Raw genomic sequence first — 20,134 nt, forward strand, 5'->3', positions numbered from 1 at the left:
GAGACGGCTCTGTGGGTAAAGTGCTTGCTGCACAAGCATGAGGACCTGAGTTCAATCTCCAGCACCCCTGTAAAAAGCTAGGTGTGGTGGTGAGTACCTGTCATCCCAACCCTTGAGAATTGAGACAGAAAGATCCCTTAGATTTATTGGCGAGGTAGTCAAGTTCCAAGTTCAGTGAGAGACCCTATCTCAAAAAAAAAAAAGTCACAGTGACAGAGTCACAGTGGTGCATGCCTTTAACTCAGCACTTGAGAGGAAGTATGGGGACTGGCAGTCAGTCTGGTCTGCACACTGAGGTCCAGGCTAGCTGGGACTACATGAGACCCCATCTCAAAACAAAATAAGGGTGGAGAGTGATTGTAGAAGACCACTGATGTTAACCTTGGTCTCCATACACACGCACACACATGAATGATCAGCCCCTCCCACATTTACACACACATGAACACATACATACAGTTCACAGTTATCTACAGGCAAAGAATTTTTAAATCTAGGATTTCAACAGACAGTACTTTTTAAGTTTGTTTAAATGTTATATAAATTCATATTTATATAAGGTAAAACATGATATTTATAAAACAGATTATCATCTTTCTCTATATGTGTTGTGTAAGTTGGGCTTTTTTTTTTTTTTACAACTTCTTCCTACTGAGAACACATTCTTTCTTACACTCCTTCAATCTTAATTATCCCTCAGCTCCCATCCCACCTATTCTGTAAAAACTCTGTTGATTGCTCCAAACAGAAGGGACCTTGCTCTTATCTGAATGCACACAGCCAGCGTCGTGGCAGTTAAACTGACATTACCTTTTTGATGTCTCTTTTATTGTTCTTTGAAGTTGTCAGTTAAGCCTTTTCTTGTGATTCATTTTTCCAGTTTGTCTCCCCAGCTAGATTGTGCACTCCCTGAAGGCAGGCACTTTCCCATCTCTATTATCTCTGCAGCTTCTCTAGCACCTGCTAGAATGGCGTGTGCATAATAGATGCTCAATAAACACTTGTTTCATTAGTGTTTCTCCTAAACGAGTAAACTCCAAAGATCTTGATTTCCTACAAGTTCCAAAAGCCCTTCTACTAACTAATAATAATTAGTTAGTTAAACTAAAGGGACTGCCATTGTGATAACTCTCATGGAAGCACAGAACATGCAAGTAACCTTAATTCATTTTCTAGAGGATGTAAAAAGTCACAGAGGTAATATGCATGCCTAGGAACCTTAAGAGTACAGACCACTGGGAACCTATAGCAAGTGAAACTGGATGATAGATACAAAGTAGCTGACAGAACACATGGCTTGTTTGTCTTTGTTCCCTCAACAAGGGACATCAGAATAAGCCCTCAGAATGTGTTTGTTCAAAGAACATGTCAATCTCTCCCCAACCTAAAGCTTTTGGGGGTACTTGATGTTCCTCTTAGAACTGTCCACTCTACAACCCTAGGCAGAACCTCGCCCCTTATTCTTTGGTGAGAAGGCCAGATCCTCAATAGGGCTGCCACAAAACTGTCTTCTGGAGTACTGTGTATTCTGAGTGCAGTCTCTAAAGGCCTGGGATTTCCCATCTCTAGTATCCTGAAATCTCAGACCTATTACCCTGCTGGGAACTGTCTGTACCATGCTCTACCACCTCCATTCTCCAGGGACCAGCTCTCTTCCCTTTATTCCCTTACAATGCTGTGTTCTGTCTGATGTTCCCAGTTCTATTTATTTGGTTACTTATTCAGAAGCAGAATCTCAGTATTTAGCCCAGGCTGGATGTCTGGTGTCTATTATTTAAATCCTACATTTCTAAAACCTTTCTCGCACTCTGCTACTGTAAGACCCCCATTTTCATCTCCTGCAGTTGGGAGGGAATTTTTACTTCCTCTCTGGAGTTAATTTATACCTGTGGGCTTGTCCTTAGTCACCCCTCTAATTTCTCTGCTTTTCCTTGGCTGTGTCCCCTTTGATTCTGTCATGCCAGTATGGTAAATTAGAGGTCCCAGCTGGGGCTACCTAGCACAAATCTGAATGGATGTCGGCACCTAACTTTCCTGCTTCTCGTGTCTATTCTAAGATGTGTGTATGTAAGTGAAAACATGTACATGAATGTGCTTTCTAAACTAGAACACTCTACACAAATCTCTGATTATCATTATTCATATATTTCTCTGATTAGAAATTTAACACGTCTTTGTTTACTCTTGAAAATGCAAATGTAGGGACTAGGGTGTAGTTTAGCATATACCAAGCCGTAGGTTCAACCCACAGTACTGAAACAAATGAATGAGTATAAACACATACATTAATTAAACTATAAAGGGAAATGCAGAAAGCACAGGAAACAAAATAGCAGCCATTTTCTCTGTTACTTCCCTAGTCCTGTTGTAAGGAATTGCCACAAGTTCGCTGGTGTAAAGGGGCACAAATGAAAGGTTCAGAGTCAATGGTGGAGTGTGGTGGAGTGTCCTCTGTCTCTCCAGCCCTCCTGCCTCCTTAAAAGGAACCTGTGGTAATCCAAAAAAGGTCCCTAGATAATCCAAGATAATCTCTCATTTCCCATTCAGAACAATCACATCTATAAAGTCCTTCTGCCATGTAAGGTATCATAATTATTCATAGAAAATAAAACATACAGAGTCACAGATTATCACACATGTAATCTTGAATAAGTAAAAGCATATTATAGAATATATGTATATACATATATGTATATATATAATCTCTAAGAGACTTAAAACACATAAAGTGGAACTAAATATTATTTCTGGCGCCTCTGTGTACACTAAAAGTATAAAGATGTATAAAATTGTCAACCCACTAAATGTAAGATGGAAGTTCCCACCTATCCACAAGGAGGAGGAAAAGCTACATGTTCAGCAAGGAGTACCCAGTACTGGAGGTGCTGTTGATGTCACTTTATCTTTGAAGTGGGGAGAGGGCATATGATACCAATTGCATGATTACTTAGACCTTTTTGTTTCTGAAGTATTTCCCACTACCTGATTTAAAGAAAACATGGATAATCTGAGTTGTTAGTGAACTATTGGTAGGAAAAAGAACAGATACAAAGCTCTTAACTCATTTCTGGTTATTCATTTTTCTATTTAAGAACATACTTTAGATAGGTTCAGTCCCTGGACAGTGTAAAATAGTTTCCCAATAAGATATAAGCATAGCAATAATGGACAGAAATAAGAGGCCCAACTAACAACTAGGTTGGATGAGTTTCAGTCATTTAAACTTTGGATGGATGATGTAACTTTGACCCTATTTATAGACAGAAAGCCTAGTCTCCCTTACGTCAGTGTGGATGACACAGATGTAGATTTACAGTCAGCTCATCAGAACACAGTGAGTACTGGATGCTCCCTGATCCTGTCTACCACATGTGTGTGGAGGGTATTTTAGTGCCATATATACCAACTGTTCAACTTACCTGCTGCTCTAAGGTATCTGGATCAATAAAAGTCACCAGATCTATAGAAAAGTAACCAATCACATCTTTCTTTTTGCAGGCATTTCCAATTTGGAGACATAAAGAACTGAGAACTTGGGGATCCACTGAGGTCTGAGGCATGGTGGTACCGGAAGAAATTAAGGGGCCTTCAGAATGAAACTGGTCCCCCGTTGACAGTACTCTGACTTCTCCATCAGGCTCTATCAACATGTCTATGGTGAGGTTGGTGACACTGTCTGCAGGTGGGTATGCTTCAATCACGCCACCTGGTTGGAAAACCATGGAATAGATGAAAGAACACAGTCAAGGGAATGGCCCACTTGCAGGAAGAAGAAAAGGTCTATGTTTTGGCAGGAGGACTTGGACTCAGATCTTGCACTTGTCATCTTGGGAAACTGGACAAGTAGTTTGCTTTTCTTTATTTATAAAATGGCATAATACCTACCTCACTGAGCTGTTACAAAGCTTGAGAAATTGTGTCTATGGTATTTAGCCTGGTACTTGACACATGGGAGGGCTCAATGAACAGTAGTCTTGATTATGATCATAATTACAGACACTTTATAAATGCCATACTTAGAACTACTCATTACATTAATGAAGACTCCAAGGATTATGGTCAGATCCCTCAGAGGGAATTAACTTTTCACTGTCCACTGTTTATATCCCAATAACCAGTGTGCTCTTTCTGTCTAGCATTATTGCTTTTCTCAGGTTTGACAGGTGTGGGCTTTTAATAGGCATAGAAAATACTGGCCATCATGGTGGTCATAGGAATCCTATAGAAAACCAAACATAGGGACTGGGTCCTGTTGGTAAAGTGCTTGCCACAAAAGCATGAGACTTTAAATCTCAGCACCTATGTAAAAACTGGGTGTGGTGACATATGCCTATAACCTCAGTACTAGAGAGGCAGAGACAGGAAGATCCTTGAGGTTTATTGGCTAGCTCATGCAATTGAACCAGCAAGTCCTATATTTTGTGAGAGACCCTGTCTTAAAAGTGAGGTGTCAAGCAATCAGGAAGACATTCAGCACCAACCTCTGGTCTCCACATGCATGCACATTCACCACCACACACACATACACACAAAGGAAAAGTGAACAAGTCCCAGGACTTGCTGCTTTTGAAAACTAAGTAATAGGGTATGATTTCTGTCCATCTCTACAAACCACACTTGAAGCAGTATCATATATAGTAAAATTCTGAGATTTTTAGAAGTTCTCAAAGGCAGTCATAGAAGAGACACTTGCATTCAATGTCTATGAATTTGATAAGAGGTAGCCTTAATGAATGCTAAATTTCAGAAGGAAAATGGGGTTTTTTTGGGGGGTGCATAGTCAATCTATTTTACCTGCTGAGTTTGTTCAATATGCTCTTCAAATGAGGATTGCTGTAGTGCATAACAACTGAATACCAGTTGATGGGGGTTTAATAAGAATATAACTAAACAAAAAACAAGCAAATCAGTGAGTCTCTATGGTTCAGCTAACTTGGTGTTTTGGCTGTCACTTATGATAACATATAGGTATCCTTTATGATTTGCAAGATCACTTTGGATACCATGGAGTTTTGAATGAGAAACATCCCCCATAGGCTCACATGGTTAAATACTTGGTCCTCTGTTGGCAGAGCTGTTTGGGGACTCATGGAGCCTTGTTGGAGAGAGGACATCACTGGGGCTGGCTTTAAGAGTTTATAGCCTTGCCATACTTGCACTTTGACCTTTCTGCTTCCTGCTTGAGGTTTGAAAATGTGATCTCTCAGTTTCCTATTCTGACTGCCTGCTGCCATTCCTCCCTCACTATTATTAACTCTCCCTTTGGAAGCAGAAGCAAAAACAAAACAAAACAAAACACCTCTTTCTTTCATAAGTCATTTTTGGTCATGGTATTTTATCACAGCAAAAAGTAAAAGAGTAACCAATGCAGATGTATTATTTCAAACATGCTTGGTTGTGTTGTCTTCTGAACATCAAGACTTTAGCTAGCCTTTTACCTTACAAAGCAACTGGTTTTTTTTCCAAAGTCTTCCTGTCTTTGATATAAATCTATGACAATGTAGAAATCAAATCTGGAGCACATTTTGTGGCCATAAGCTTACTCAAGAGACTAGAAATGGGATGAAATAGGCAATGATGGGAGCTGGTGAGAGATGGTAACCTTAGAGTCAGGAATGTGGGGGATGTCCTGCTCAAGCCAGAAAATACACAAGGCCCCCTGCATGCACTACCTTTAGACCCACACAGAACCTTCAGAAATGCATTACAGATGACAGTGGTTCTCACCCTTCCTAATGCTGCAACCTTTAATACAGTTCCTCAAGGTGTGGTGACCCCCCAGCCATAAAATTATTTTTGTTGCTATTTCATAACTGTAATTTTGCTGTTATGAATTGTAATGTAATATCTGATATGCAGGATATCTGTCTGATATGTGACCCCTGTGAAAGGGCTGCTTGACCCCAGAAGGGTCATGACACACAGGTTGAGAACCACTGACTTATAAGAACCATGTTTTAAAATACTGAAATTATAGGATCTAATTGTGCTCCCATTCACTACTTATCTGGAGTGTTATTTTTTCCCACATCTCTGAGCCTCAGTTTCTTCCTCTGTGAAATGGGTTAATAAAGCCTGTTCTGCTTCTTATCCATAGTATTTATAACATGACTGAGGAAGAAGGAAGGAGGTGAACAGAAGGTGGTAAAGGTGAAGCCTCAGCTGTGGCCACATAGCTCAGGTGAGATAGCACTAGAAACTCAGATAAAAAGAAATGGTCTAGATCAATGGTTCTCAACCTGTGGGTCCAGGACCCCTTGGTAGTTGAACAAGCCTTTCACAGGAGTCATATATCAGATATCTTGCACATCATATATCCCACATATCATATATTTACATTACAATTCATAACTGTAGCAAAATTACAGTTATGAAATAGCAACAAAAATAGTTTTATGGCTGGGGTCACCACAATATAAGGAGCTATATTAAAGGGACACAGCATTAGGAAGGTTGAGAACCACTTGTCTGGAGGAAGGATTTTCAGGCTGACCTTGGATTATGTAAGCTTCCTAATGCTCTGTCTAAGATGGACTTGGAGGTCTTTATGATTTTTCCCTCTTAATTTAAATCCCTTCTAAACTTGTTTATTTGCTTGCTTGTGAAAGACACTGTGTTTCTTCCAATTCCAAACAGAGCTGATTTTCTTACTTTTTCTTTTCTGTCCAGGAGTGCATGTGGAAATTTGTTTATTCATACACTTACAGAGAGGACACTGAAGGTAACCTAACACACATGCGCGCGCGCACACACACACACACACACACACGCCCACCCCACCCCCCAGCATTCCTGTTAGATAGCTGGCATCCAACCTCTTATTTAAATAATTCATTAATAGGGCATCTGCCACACTCTGCCCAGCCAATGTATTCAACAGCCAACAGGCCTGTCCTTTCTGACAAACCCTTTCATACATAGGGCTGAGTCATGCTCCTGATGAATAGACCTACTGGCTCTGGCCAAGACTCCTGCAGAAACCTAGGGATAGACTCTTATGGGCTCTTCTATGTGTTGGCAGATCATTTGGGGGTGATCTAATCTTTTGTTCCATGGGCTCCCTGTGCTTCAAATAAGGGTTATAGCAGTACCCACTCATGAGATTGATAGGAGGATGACATAAGTTAATATGCATCTACTTAGGATGATATTGGCATATAACACCTACTGTGTGCTCAGTGGATCTCATCACTGTGCTATTCATCGCTGTGTTGTCATTATAACATGATAGCATTAGCAGTTTATCGTTATATATTGAGGCCAGTGTACTATTATCACCATCGCTTGACAGCAGCAAGTAAATATGTTAAGCTGATTATGTGGGCCTTATACTGCAACCTCCTAGAGAGGGAGAGCCTTTGCCTAGATGTGTCCTTGTGTGGCACCCCAGAGGCCTCTAGGACTGCACGTAAACTTTGTTTTGTTCATCCCCTCATTCATAATTGACTTCCCAATGTCATTACAAAATGAGGATGAGGAAGGAGAGGAATATAAAAAGAATGGAGGCTGGTTTTATTCCTAGTCTATAGAGGATTCTGGTTTGAAATGTTACCTTTCTGAGCTAGGCCATTTCTGCTCTCCTAGAAAGTGGGAGAGGAAACTAGGTTTAGTAAAGGCCTTGATTCATCAGTCTGTGATAGACATGTTTCTGTTTCTATTCCTGAATTTTCCCAACAACCATATTCATAAGTAACTGAGAAAACTGGATCTCTGAGGATTGGCCAAGGTCACTTGTGGTTCAGATGGAGAGCCTTTGCTCAAGACAAGTCTGGTCTAAGAAATGCCTGGAGTACTAAGTTCTGGATGGCATGCTTGGCATGCTCAGTTCCTATTTACTTTAGAGGCTGGGTGCAAGATAAATATTTAGTCAGTGCTTGAAAAAAAACAAAGTCAGCAGCAGGAACATTTCCTAAACCAACACCGGCTGATGCAGAGTATTTGAATTGGCCCTGGCTTGCCCCAGAACTAGAACCTAAGCTGGTACATACTGATCCTCAGTAGAAACTTTACAGTCTTATTTACCTTGAGAGAGAAACGTTTGGAGGAATTTCCTCCATGTCGGGAACTGTTTCTCATTGACTAGCTGTACGTGCTGTGCTAAAATGCCCGCCAGCTCCTTGGAGATCTTCACCAGAGCTGGCTCCTGCAGAAACAAATTAAATAGAACCACAAGCAATTTTACTACAGAAATGAAAACTGCTTGTGGAGTGATTAAAAACCAGGCCTCCAACAGGCAAAAAAATGTGGTTACTGTTTACCCAGAGCCAGAAAGCCATTTTGAGATTGTTCTATTTTTCCAGCCATTTCACTTTTCATATTTCAAAGTGATTCCCCCTTCCTGAAATCAATGCTAATTGTGCATACTGTCTCCAAAAGGCACCCTGTGCTGGTCCTCGGGAGCCCAGGCTTCAGAACCACTGCAGCCTGACCTGCAGAGAGTCCTCTCCCTCTCCACTTTGAGTCTCAGTTTCTCATTCTGTAAAATGTAGAGCTGAATAGCTTGTCCCTTAGCTCCTTAGACGAGAACAGCTTTTATTCTAGGAATCTAACTGTACTTGAGCCTAGGAGGAACAATGGAGTTGGGCAGGTCTTTCTTTGGTACTCCCTTTAGTCTGTGCCCACTCTTGGTGGGTAGCTGCCTTTGATAGTGGTAGTAGGGAAAACCTAAACCCTTGGCTAAAACTGTAAAGGTGACATCCTAAGTTTGGGAACATGTTCTATGGTCAGCCATAGTCAACCTAAAGTCCCTGCAGATCACAGTGTCACCTGTCTAGCTGTCTAGCTGGCCCTGTCATCGATGAGATGATCCAAAGACAACAGAGCCTCCCATCAGGAGTGAAAACAATAGAAAGCTCTCTAATCAATAGGAAGGCTATCTTTTTCTATAAAAGGTGTGACTTGCTATGATAATTTCTTTTCTATCCTAAGTTATAATGCTCTGAAGACTCACTAAACTTTTCAAATGGAAGCCACAGTTCAGACATTATTTCTGTCAGATGCAGGGCAGGGCACTGCATACAAGCACTTTTGGTGGTCAGTATTCATGTTATAATGCACAGCAGGGACAAGCAAAGCTCCAGCTTGCTTTGGGGTCCCAGACAAACTATGAATGTAAGAGTGAACACTGAGTAAATTGTAAGAATCAGCTCTAGGGATGGGGCTGGTTGTAATCCTAGAAATCATCTGCATACTCATTTTTCCAATTTCCCTAACATTAAAAAGTGATTGTCCTTTATCCTATGCCATCTCCCAATTCCTTAAAACATCTGGTTGATTCTGTTTCAACGCCCACTGAAAATCCAGAATAAAAGACAAACATCTTAGAGTATATGATAGGCAGGTCCAAATAATCTGAATTGTTTCTAACTATCCAGAAACTCCTGTGGGTTGTGTCATTAGTTAGTTTTAGTAAGTGATTGATGTACAAAACAAAAACACACTCAGAAGCAGAGTGTTCTGGCCTACCCCAATTTCAGGATGATTTGCCAGCACAAGGTACAGAGTTCTGCTGGAAAGAGCTGGGGAACCCTGCTCATGCAGTAAACCTTTGCCTTGTCATGTGGAAGCAAGGACAATGCCAGTCAAAGCAATGGGACCTTCCCCACTTCATACCCTGTACATTGTACATTTACTGTCACTGTTACTGTAAATTTACTGATGGTGTTGAAGCTTACTCATGTGCAAATCATGAGCAAGCAGCTCCAGCTCAGGGAGCCCCTCTGCTCTCTGAACAGCCCACAGTCTCTGGTCTCACACTTGTTTCAGCTCACATTCTGCTCCGTGGAAGAAAACTGTCTCTGAAGGGGCCGGGGGGGGGGGGGGGGCAGTGAAGCCTAGCTTTAGATTCTGCCCCTTTCTGGAAAACGATGCCAGAGAAAAGAAACCTAACAGCCCAAACATCTCTTGGAAAAGTGGAGAATTCTCTTTTTTTCTGACTTGATTAAAGGGCCTTTTCTGCCCCTCCCCCTTTTGAAGGGAAGTTATATATTCATTTAAGTAACTGCAGGAGAAGAAAAAAATATGTGCTGGGGGCTATTTTTGCAAAGGGAAAATGGAGAGGAAACAGTGAAGGCGTAGATGAAAAGCCCTGCAGCTTGATTTGGAACCTGTGTCTCCATTAGCTTGAGGACCAGGGAGGTGCCAGCTCTTCAGCAGGAGACTAAGTATGGCACACAGGTCTGCAGTTGCCATGAGGAAGCCCATTACTTTGCATGCTAACCTCCAAAACAAACAAACAGCCTCTGTGATACATCTGTTCTCTACTAATATAGTCTTGCCTCCTTCAGACTTTCTGTCATCCTCCCCTAGCTTACTCCTCCTCATCTTTTATTCCCAGAAACCTTCCCCTCTGCTATAGTCAGGTGTCTTCCTCACCCACTCACATATCCTCTAGCTCTTAAATGGCAAAGACATTAGCTTAAAGGCAAACTTCCCATGCCCAGGAGAAGAATGCTCCATGTTTGCATAATGAATCATGACAGTAGTGAACATGGGAGATGGTCCTTAATAGTTGATGCTACAGAATAAAAGAAGATGTGAGTCTCTCAATAGACCTCCTCCTTACTTCCAAGGAACCACCTGAAGGACTGGCTACTTTAGAACCACCAATTCCTCTTGGGTGGATTTCACAGGACTCCCTGCCTCTGAGGGCTTCAGAAAGATAAATGAGGTGACATATATGGAGTGTCACCTCAGTTGCGCCATGTGTGAGAGCCAATAATTAACTTACAAGGCTTCTGGACACAGTGTCAGGCTGCCACTACTACTTCTGCTTACAGAGTGAGCCATTCTGCCACAATGGCTAGCATCGCACTGTGCACAAAACCACAAGGAGGTCGATTTCCAGAAGGGAAATCTGCTCCAGGGGTCTGGAGGATGCTTCGTGTCCCATCAACCGAAGGCACTGACAGGGCAGCATTCAGTGGGGACGCTGGGGCACTCAGAGCATGATTAGCTCTCCAAGAAAAAGACATGGTGAAGAATAATAGGGGCCAGAGGGGGTAATATTATCTATCTAATTTCTTTCTAATGGGATGTCTAAGTCTTAAACTAATACCTTAGTACCTATGGCCTTGGTGCCAATGAAGAGAGACTTGTTCCCTCACCTCTACAAAATAATAACTATATAATGATGTTAATGTGGGGCTTGTAGCTCATACATTCAAGTAAAGGAGAGTGTGTACAACATGTGTTTGTCTATTATCATATGCCTGACTGTCTGTCATTACAAGCTAGGAACAGAATTACATTTTTTACAAACTTATGTTGTGGAATTAGAGTTCTGTCTAGTGAATTAGAACAAGGCAATGAGTGACCAAATCAGTGTTTCAGAGATCCTGTCGTCCACACTGCACAGGTCGTTTAGGGCCAGTGACTCTGGGGTGTGGGCTAGAAGATAATATTCCTTGTGAACCATAATAGATAAATGGTAGAAAATCACGTTTTACTTTTTGAAAACTGTCAGGATTTGCAGGTTGTCCTCTCCTCATGGTTGGACTGGATCTAGGAGTGCACTCGCTGCTGGCTTCTGAAACTGGCTGGAGGGCACTTCCTAGTTAGTCTTCAGCCCATCTTCATCACTGCGTAGACTTGAGCATTTGTTGTTGAGCGCCCAGAATGAGCTCTTAGAGTCCATTAATGATAATAATGACTTGGAAAGTTCTAAGGCATCTTCAGGAAGGATATGGTTTCTATTGGTCTGAGTGAATAAACTAGAGACTCTTTTCTATTAAGCTTGGACCTTGCTTCGTGGCTTTCTTTATTTCTCTGTCAAGGAAATGCAAATTTGAAGGAACAGATCTGTTGACTGAGGAGGAATGCAGAGTATCTTAGGGGAAGCCACCAGCACATTCAGTTTAATGCTGCCCTTGATGACGAAAGACACTTCTAACTCTAGAGAGTTAATTTTCCCACCCAAGAAAATTTCTAGTGACGTGTGTGTGCACGTGTGTGTGTGTGTGTGTGTGTGTGTGTGTGTGTGTGTGTAGGATGAAGGAAGAAGAAAGAGGAGTCCAAATTAGAATACTCTCAATCCTACTAAAACTCATATTTCATTTTTGCAGCCTTTTGGCTGAACTGTCAGTAGTATATTAAGTAAAATAACTTCTTCATTAAATTCCAATACCCAACATCAGATATTGTTTGATGATGTTCAAAAGAAAATCAAAGAAACATTTCTTTATCTTTTGATTAAGACAGAGTGTAAGGAAATCCCAGAGACTACCTAGAAGGTTCTGCTTCATGGGTCTTTCTGATAACCCTGACAGGAGGCCTAGGCAGTGACACAAAGTCAGAAGGGTAGGACAGCGAGCTGACAAACTAGGACTCTCAGTAAGATTGTCAGTTTAGAGGGGACCCATGGACTACTTGGGACAAATGTCTCATGTAACATCACACAGCAAGGCTGCAGGAGCTCTCTGGCTTCTTTCTGACCCCTTCCTGTTAAGGAGAGACGTGTGGTGTAATGTGAACAGTGTTGGGATTGGAATCGGCTGGTGACACAGAGGTGGGCAGAAGCAGCATTCCACAGGAAAGATGAACTTAAAACTGCTCATTTTTTTAAATTGCTATGGTCATTTTTAAGGTAAAATAATAGCTTTCACTTACTGAAAGTTTAACATGTTACAACCATGTGCCAGGGATCCTACATTTACCATCTTACAGCCACTATCTAGAGGTACTACTACCTTTATTTAGTGTCATACAGCTAGGAAGTAGCAAAACTTGGGTTTAAACCCATTTGCTACCAGTGTGCCATAGTAAAGTAGGATCTGTGCCTGTAACTGCCATCAATGGGTCCAACACACTGGACAGATTAGATCAACTACAGGTGTGATGTTAAATATGGAAAAATTGTAGGATAGATATCTGTTGATGGCTACAGGTTAAGGGTACCCCACACTTCCTTTCAGGAACTGTTCTTCCCTAGTCTTTGCTATGGAAGATTTATTGAGGGGGATTCCACTCTTCACCTCCAAAGAAATGTAGCCTTGCCCTTACACAACGGCTGGTCCAGTACACAGATGTGACCCAATGAGGCCAGTCACTTGCTAGGAAACGCTTACTGGGGCCTGGGGAAAGAAAGTGTGTGATCTGAGTTACTACCAAGTGAGGCGATCTCTCTTTCTATTGCCTGGACCAAGAACAAATTCTGGAAGCTAGCCTTAGGAAGGAACCAACCTTATGCATAGTTCAAAGGAGAGAAACTGTGGGTCTTTGGTGACATTACTGTCTGGAGCCAGAACAGACTTTGGATTTCCATATAGCCAAGGCCAGTTTCTCTTTATTTGAAAAGCCATTTGAGTTGAGGTTCTGTTACTTGAAGCTTAAACATTTTAAATGGATGCAACAAAGGGGTGGGCCAAAGCATGTCCCTATAATCCGTAATGGTAGTTTTAAGCTAATGGATGCTCTGCTAACCCCACATGGTGATTACTTTCATTTTGTAGTCAGTAGTGAAGTTTTCACTCATTCCTTCCACTAAGATCATTAGGAACAGTCCCTCTTTAGAGTGCAAAAATATGTTGAAAGGATGAAGAAAAAAAATGAAAATGTCTGCAGCAAGTCAAAAACTACTTCCCATACCTACTTAAAGTTTAAGGACAGCTTTAATACTCCATGTTTAATTGTTAATGGAGAATTTAAAAATCAAAAATGCCAAGTTTGCCTTCGATGAGATGGAAAATTATGCTGCAGTAGAAGGTAGCATAATGTAAAACAACCAGCATTACCAAAGCACACAAATGTTTTTGGTATGTAAAATTGCTTTGTAAAATATTTGCACCATCTGCTAAAAGCAGCCAAGACAATTTTCCCTTGATAGCTAATGGCCCATTTCGGGTGTGTGGCAAGTGATTCGCTGCGGTGGCAGCTCTCATTAAACAGAACGTTGAAAACACGGTATATAATTCCGTACTTACGTAGCATTAGCCACTCACTGCTTCTCGAGGAGTCTGTCCCTCATTATCTAGACCTCCACCTTGCACCAACATGCAGGCCTAGCAGTTGATGTGACTTGAGAAGCATTTTGTCCAACTGAGGCACATATGTTGTGCTTCTATTCCAAAGCTCAGCACAACTGTTTCACCGCGACCACAAACGTGGAGAAGTTCGTTCCCTCTCCACTTTCCAGTGCGCACACTGCTGTTTCCTTTTCCCCTCACCACAGGGAGCTAGGCTTTTGTTGTTGTTGTTTGTTTGTTTGTTTGTTTGTAGGGTCATCCTGTTGTGCTGCATGCTGGGGGTTTCAACAGATAAAGATGAAGTGCTTCTAGAAATTCTTAATTGAACTTTGCACATACACAAAAGGAGGAGAAAATTCTCCCTCCTCTGACAAAACTGCCATTATAAAAGCCTGATATACGTTGCCCCTTTTTTCCCTGGTGTATCTGTGATTTCTCTCTTTAAAAGAGTTGTTTATATTACACCCCAAATTACTTCAACATCTGCTAAAGGAACGATTAGAAATAAATACAGTAATCCAGGGTGGTTTAAAAAGAGAAGAATATGTTCATGTTTGGGGAATGATACTGAAAAGTAGTTACCGCAGCAAATGACTGGTGATAGACAAATATTCTTACCATTGGAAAATAGTTTTCAAGGAAATTATACTGAACTGTAAGAATGACAACCAGTAAATACATATGACTGTTTCAAAGATTTTCCAATATTTTAAAACAGAAAGCATGTCATGTTTAAATCAACCATAAGTGGAATTAGCCATAATTGTTACTTCTGGAAACAGGTTTCTTCCTATCCACATAGAGAAATAAGGCTGGTTGGGAAAACGGTGGATGCTGATGGACGTTCTTTAATTGCAGAATGAAGACAAAAGGAAATCACATGCCCTTTGGACTTGATTCTCCTTTCTTTCTTCTTGTTTTGTTTTGTTTTTCTGTGTAGCCCTGGCTGTCCTGGTACATGCTTTGTAGACCAGGCTTTGATTCTCATTCAAGTGTGGGGAAAGACTGAGTTCCAGGAATGAAATGGAGAGATTATCAAGAGACTTTTGTATTTAATTCTATACAAAAGGAATGGGCAAGCAACATCGTTTCTCAATCAAGAGAAGAGCTGGACCTTTTTAGGTGTTTCCACACATGGCATACAAGGAGTCAGGAAGATGTAGCAGCATTGTAAATTGATTATTCTTTCTACAGACCATGCACAGGATGAGACCAGTGAATCCCACAGTGGGGGGCTGTCTTGAGACTGGTTCAGTCACAGAAAGTCCTAGACTTCTCAAGGGCATCCCTGACTCACCAAGGGGCACCGAGGACAGATGACCAGAAGCACATGGCACTGTGGCCGTCAGAGAGGAAAAGCTCATTTTGAATCCATTCCAAAGCCCGAGCCTGCTCTGTGGTTTTCACCAGAGCAGACAATTCCAAAAGCACTCCAGCGGGACCTTTCTGGGTATGAAAACACTAACCAATTCTCCTTCTTCTTGTCTTCTGTTTTATTCCCTCCTTCCGCGCGCTGTTATTGTAAAAAACTGGCAGTTAAATTCAATTGATTCCAGTTTCTCTGGATCCATATGGCCGCCAACCCTGGAGCGGAAGCGGCGGCAGCGCCTCGCCACTGCTTCCAAGCATTTGCCTCTCCTCCAGTCCCCAGATGGTGGGAGTAACATTTAAACCTCCTTTTCTCTGCCTTGTACAATAGACCTTGGCACCATTTCAACTGTTTACTCCGGTAATTAACAGCTCTGATACCACAACAATTACAACTCCTCCACTCTCCACAATAATGCTATGAATTAGTGAGAGCTAATGGCTGGAAGGTAGAGTGTTTCCAGACTGTGAGATCTGTGCATTTTTAGAATAAAATAAAAGGTACAAACAGCACGCTTGCAGTAGACAATGATTACCTAGTAATTAGTTTACACAAAGCTTCCTATTTAATGGCAAAACGCTGTAATTAACGTGTGACAGAAAATCAAAGGGTACTTTGTAAGCATATGAAAAATTAACACTGCAGGCCCATAGCTTTATGTACTGATTAGAAGCATATTAAATCAATAGGACACACAAGCCAACAGCTTGTATAGCTGATTATTATAGGTCCTCGGAAGGGGTACCCTGGCTTTCATTTAACTGGGGAGGCAATTTTCCTTCTCCTGTCATCATCCTCAGGCACAGAGAAGTACCTCAAACTCAACCCTGGCAGCTCCATGAAAATAACCATTGAACTGGAAGAAAACGTTCTAAGTCATTCTCAGAGCTAAGAAAAAAAATATGTAAATGATTAAGACTTTCCAATGATCGTGGTGACGTGCTGCTACACTAATTAGAAAATATGCCAACTGGAACCAGAAAATGAAGCATCCAGACTCAATGTTTTGGTCAGAATAATCTCTACTTTATCAAGCCTCTTTATTCAACATGGAGAAAGCTATAATACACGTATTGTTTTCTACTTTCAAATGGTAAGAGGCCAGGCTGCTATCAAGGGCTATTCTTTTAAAGGCATTCATTGGGAAAATCATAGCATAGGGACAATTGGATCATCATTCTGAATTTTTGACAGCATCTTGTATAATGATAATTGAAGCATGCTACAATATTCTTTAAGGCTACAAAAGCCTTCTAAAGAACCTTCTGAATTGCCAAAGAACAACTGATTTGTATTTACTCACTCAGTATTGCTTGTATTTTCTTCTAATACAAATTTAATTAATATGCATAATAAAAAGCAACAATGTCTTAAACTTTCATATGCTAAGAACATTGCTAGCCAATTCCCAGGATTCATTGGATTCTCAGCACCGCCTCATGAGACAGGTTTCCAGATAAAGATGGCAGCTTAGAGAGCCTAGTAATTTGGTTAGGGCTGTTCCCTAGCAGGCTCTAAGGGAGGCAAAGCAGTGGGACCTTGTGAAGCCAACTGCCCCTCAGTTCTGTACTTCTCAGTACTTCTCAGCCTCGGACTGACCTATTGCAACTCTTTTCCTGCTTAAAAATGTTTACCATGGAAACCTGAATTATGTCTAAAAATAAGTAAAAACAAACCAAAATTTTTGGTGGCTTATGAAAAAAAAAGAATGAGTTGAATTGCTCGTCATGTTTTTAGTGCTGCATCTGATTGTGAAGGTAGGCTAGTCAACACTTTTTGATAATTTATAGGTGGACTCAAATGACTATGCCATGTATTAAATCGAGAAAGGCACCAAAGTGTATATCCTCATGACTGGGTACAAGGTAATATATAAAATTCTCTTTTGTCAGCTGGGCACATTAACAGCTATGCATGTGGTGAGGCAGCCAGGTTTTCCAGGGACTCCTGAGCAGGCCCCTCCCATGAGGCTGAGGTCTGCATACTGACACTACCCCCCTCCCCCCCCCCCAATGCACTGCCCTGTGGAAAAGGGAAGCACTCTAGAGCAGTGAGTGACTGTGCTCGGGACATGGGTGCTTTGAGGAAGTCTGTGGAAAGTAGAAAATTAGCCAGAGCAGCAGCACTTGGCATGGCCCCAAGGCCAGACCTAAGGTGGGGGTGCTTCTCTAGGAATTTAAGGAAGTCTTCCCTTGTTCTGTGTGCTCTGCTAGTGGTTTGGGAAGCCATTGGCACCTTCTTATAAACACAGCAGATACAACAGGAGCCAAAGCCCTCTTGCTTCATACAGCATTCTACTCATGGGTCTTTCTCCTAGAAAAATACAGCAGAAGTTTTTTGTCTTGTTTTGTTTTTGGTTTTGGCACACACTAAAACTAAAAACAAAGCTTTTCTCTGGTCCACAATTTAAAAACAAAAACAAAACAAAACTGGAGATGAGCTTAAGTTTTTAGACAGGTGAATGGTTTAGCATATTAGAATTAATAAAATGGAGTAACATGCAGCCACTAATTGTGATGAATATGAATAAACAGGGTAAATGGCTAAGATCTTATGTTTAATTAGCATATTTACAATTATTGTGGCAATGAGAGCTGATACACATTTGAGAATTAAGTCAGGAAAATGAAGGCATTGAGAAAGTGATTTTACACTTACTTGGTTAGACATATCTTTAATATTGTTATTATATTTTAACTTCACTAAACATTCTGTGGTGATGAGTCAACAGCTTTTTTGAGCTCACCTGATAAAGCCAAACCATGTTCTCCATGAGGCACCTAGGTCAGTCCCCTACAAGTAGTCCCCATTACTGCTTGCAAGGCTCCACAGAGGCAGTGGGGGTCGTTCTGAGCTGAGTGTGGTGGGCAGGTCTCCCTTGTAATGGTTTGTTCACTGACTTAGTTCTCTAAGAAGGTGAAATGATGATTACAGTTTACTCTGCCTTTCTAAGTTTGGGTACCCTGAATTAGGATCTTCCCTTTTGGGTGATGCTTAAATTAATACCAAATGTCTAATACTCTAACACAGTCAAACAAAGTAGTGTACAAGGAAAGGTTAAAAAAAAAAACCAAAAAATTATTCTTGCTGGCTAGAGAGATGGCTGAGCAGTTAAGAGGACTTCCTGCTCTCACAGAGGACCAGAGTTTGGTTCTCAGCACCCACATGGTGGCTATAACTGTGACCAGTTCTAGGATGCCCTCTTCTGTCTTCCTCAGGCACCAGGCACACACACGGTACACAGGCATACATGCAGGCCGAACACCAATACAGATAAAATTAAAAAATTCAATCTTTAAAAAACATGCTGTTCTGCCGGGCAGTGGTGGCGCACGCCTTTAATCCCAGCACTCAGGAGACAGAGGCAGGCGAATCTCTGTGAGTTCGAGGCCAGCCTGGTCTACAGAGCAAGATCCAGGATAGGAACCAAAACTACACAGAGAAACCCTGTCTTGAAAAACAAACAAACAAACAAACAAAACCAAAAACAATACCCTGACTCAGAAGCAAGGAATCGTGCATTTGTGCAAGAATTCAGAAACTTTAGCAAGTGCTGTGTATTCCACAACTGAGCTTATTGGGATCCAGAGGGTGGAGCAAGGGGAGCCGGTTCCATTGGCCAATAGGATTACAAGCAGAAGCTTGTTAACAGCCTCTGAGAAAATATGAAAATTCGTGTTTTGTTTCCATTGTGGCCTTTCTGCTTTTTCAGAGGGTTCCTACATCTTGATCCTGAATTTTCAAGGGTGACTATGGCTTTTTAGCATCTGACCACTCATGTGACTTTGTTTCAAGTCTCAACTGCAACCAGCCAAAGGTCAGTTCAAAATTAGAGTGGACAAAGAGGTGGTCTTTATGTTGTCTATCTATGTCTACACCGAATCCTACTTACCTGTAAGACCAGCATCTGCATAAGACTACACAGTAGCTCCCACCCCATAAACAGCGCTGCTTTCATCTGTCGCCTATGACATACCAATAAAGAAATCACGGCGGCATCGTGTCTCAAACTGCTATGCAAATGATGCTATTTGTAAGTATTAACATAATTTAGTGCTTACAGTCATATTCTCATTTCTAATAATTCTCCCAGAATGGAGTCTTTCTCTGGACTCTTAGCCTGCAGGATAGTCTTTCATCAAGAAGCTGAAATTTTTAATAACCTGCCAGCATATGTTTTGTATGTGCCAGGCTAGGCTTGATGATACAACATCTTCATTATCAAAAGGAGCAGGTCTACAGACTGTAATAGGACATTAAAACACGCCTGTGCTCACAAAGTAATGCTTTGATGTCTAAATGTGCACCGTTACAATGCTCTTCTGGAACAAAGGGGGCTTCCAGTCCTAAATTCTCAATAGCTACCCGCAGCTCCCCTCCACTCTAAGGAGGTTCCCTTTGAAGGCATAAGCTGTCGTTAGTCCCTGCAAGAGGGAAGGGAGCTCACAGGGACTTCATTTTATTCTCAGCTTTGGCTTCTCACGCATCATAGCTAAGCATGAGCCATGCATCATAACAGGATTTCTGAATAATTATTTTTCCCTGTTAAGTTTTTTTAAAATGATTTAAATAGAACATTAATTATTTAAGAGTCTCAAATTTAATAACATTAACAACAGTGCCAAATGTATTTGGTAACAATTTAAAATGGCATAGTTTAAAATAATTGAAATTAAATAATCTACAGTGAGGTTTCTAACCACAATTCAGCCAAATGTCAGTACTGCAAATATTTTTAAAACTCAAAGTCAAACATTTCAAATTTATAATAGTCTAATGTCAAGGGAATTCTTTAAAAATTATT

General features: G+C 41.2%; 1 protein-coding gene across 12 annotated transcripts in view; it reads right to left on the reverse strand.

Annotated features, from left to right (window-relative positions):
- Nucleotides 1-20,134, reverse strand: part of Iqch (IQ motif containing H) — a 184,647-nt gene that overhangs the window by 48,581 nt on the left and 115,932 nt on the right. For all 12 annotated transcript variants that reach the window (XM_059268070.1, XM_059268080.1, XM_059268076.1 and 9 more), the window contains 2 exons: nt 8,023-8,143; nt 3,420-3,706 (listed from right to left, as the gene is read on the reverse strand). In XM_059268070.1, the coding sequence (XP_059124053.1) occupies nt 3,420-3,706; nt 8,023-8,143 (408 nt within the window). The remainder of the gene's footprint in view (nt 1-3,419; nt 3,707-8,022; nt 8,144-20,134) is intronic.

Source organism: Peromyscus eremicus, chromosome 7 (assembly GCF_949786415.1).
Source record: "Peromyscus eremicus chromosome 7, PerEre_H2_v1, whole genome shotgun sequence".
Lineage (NCBI taxonomy): Eukaryota > Metazoa > Chordata > Mammalia > Rodentia > Cricetidae > Peromyscus > Peromyscus eremicus.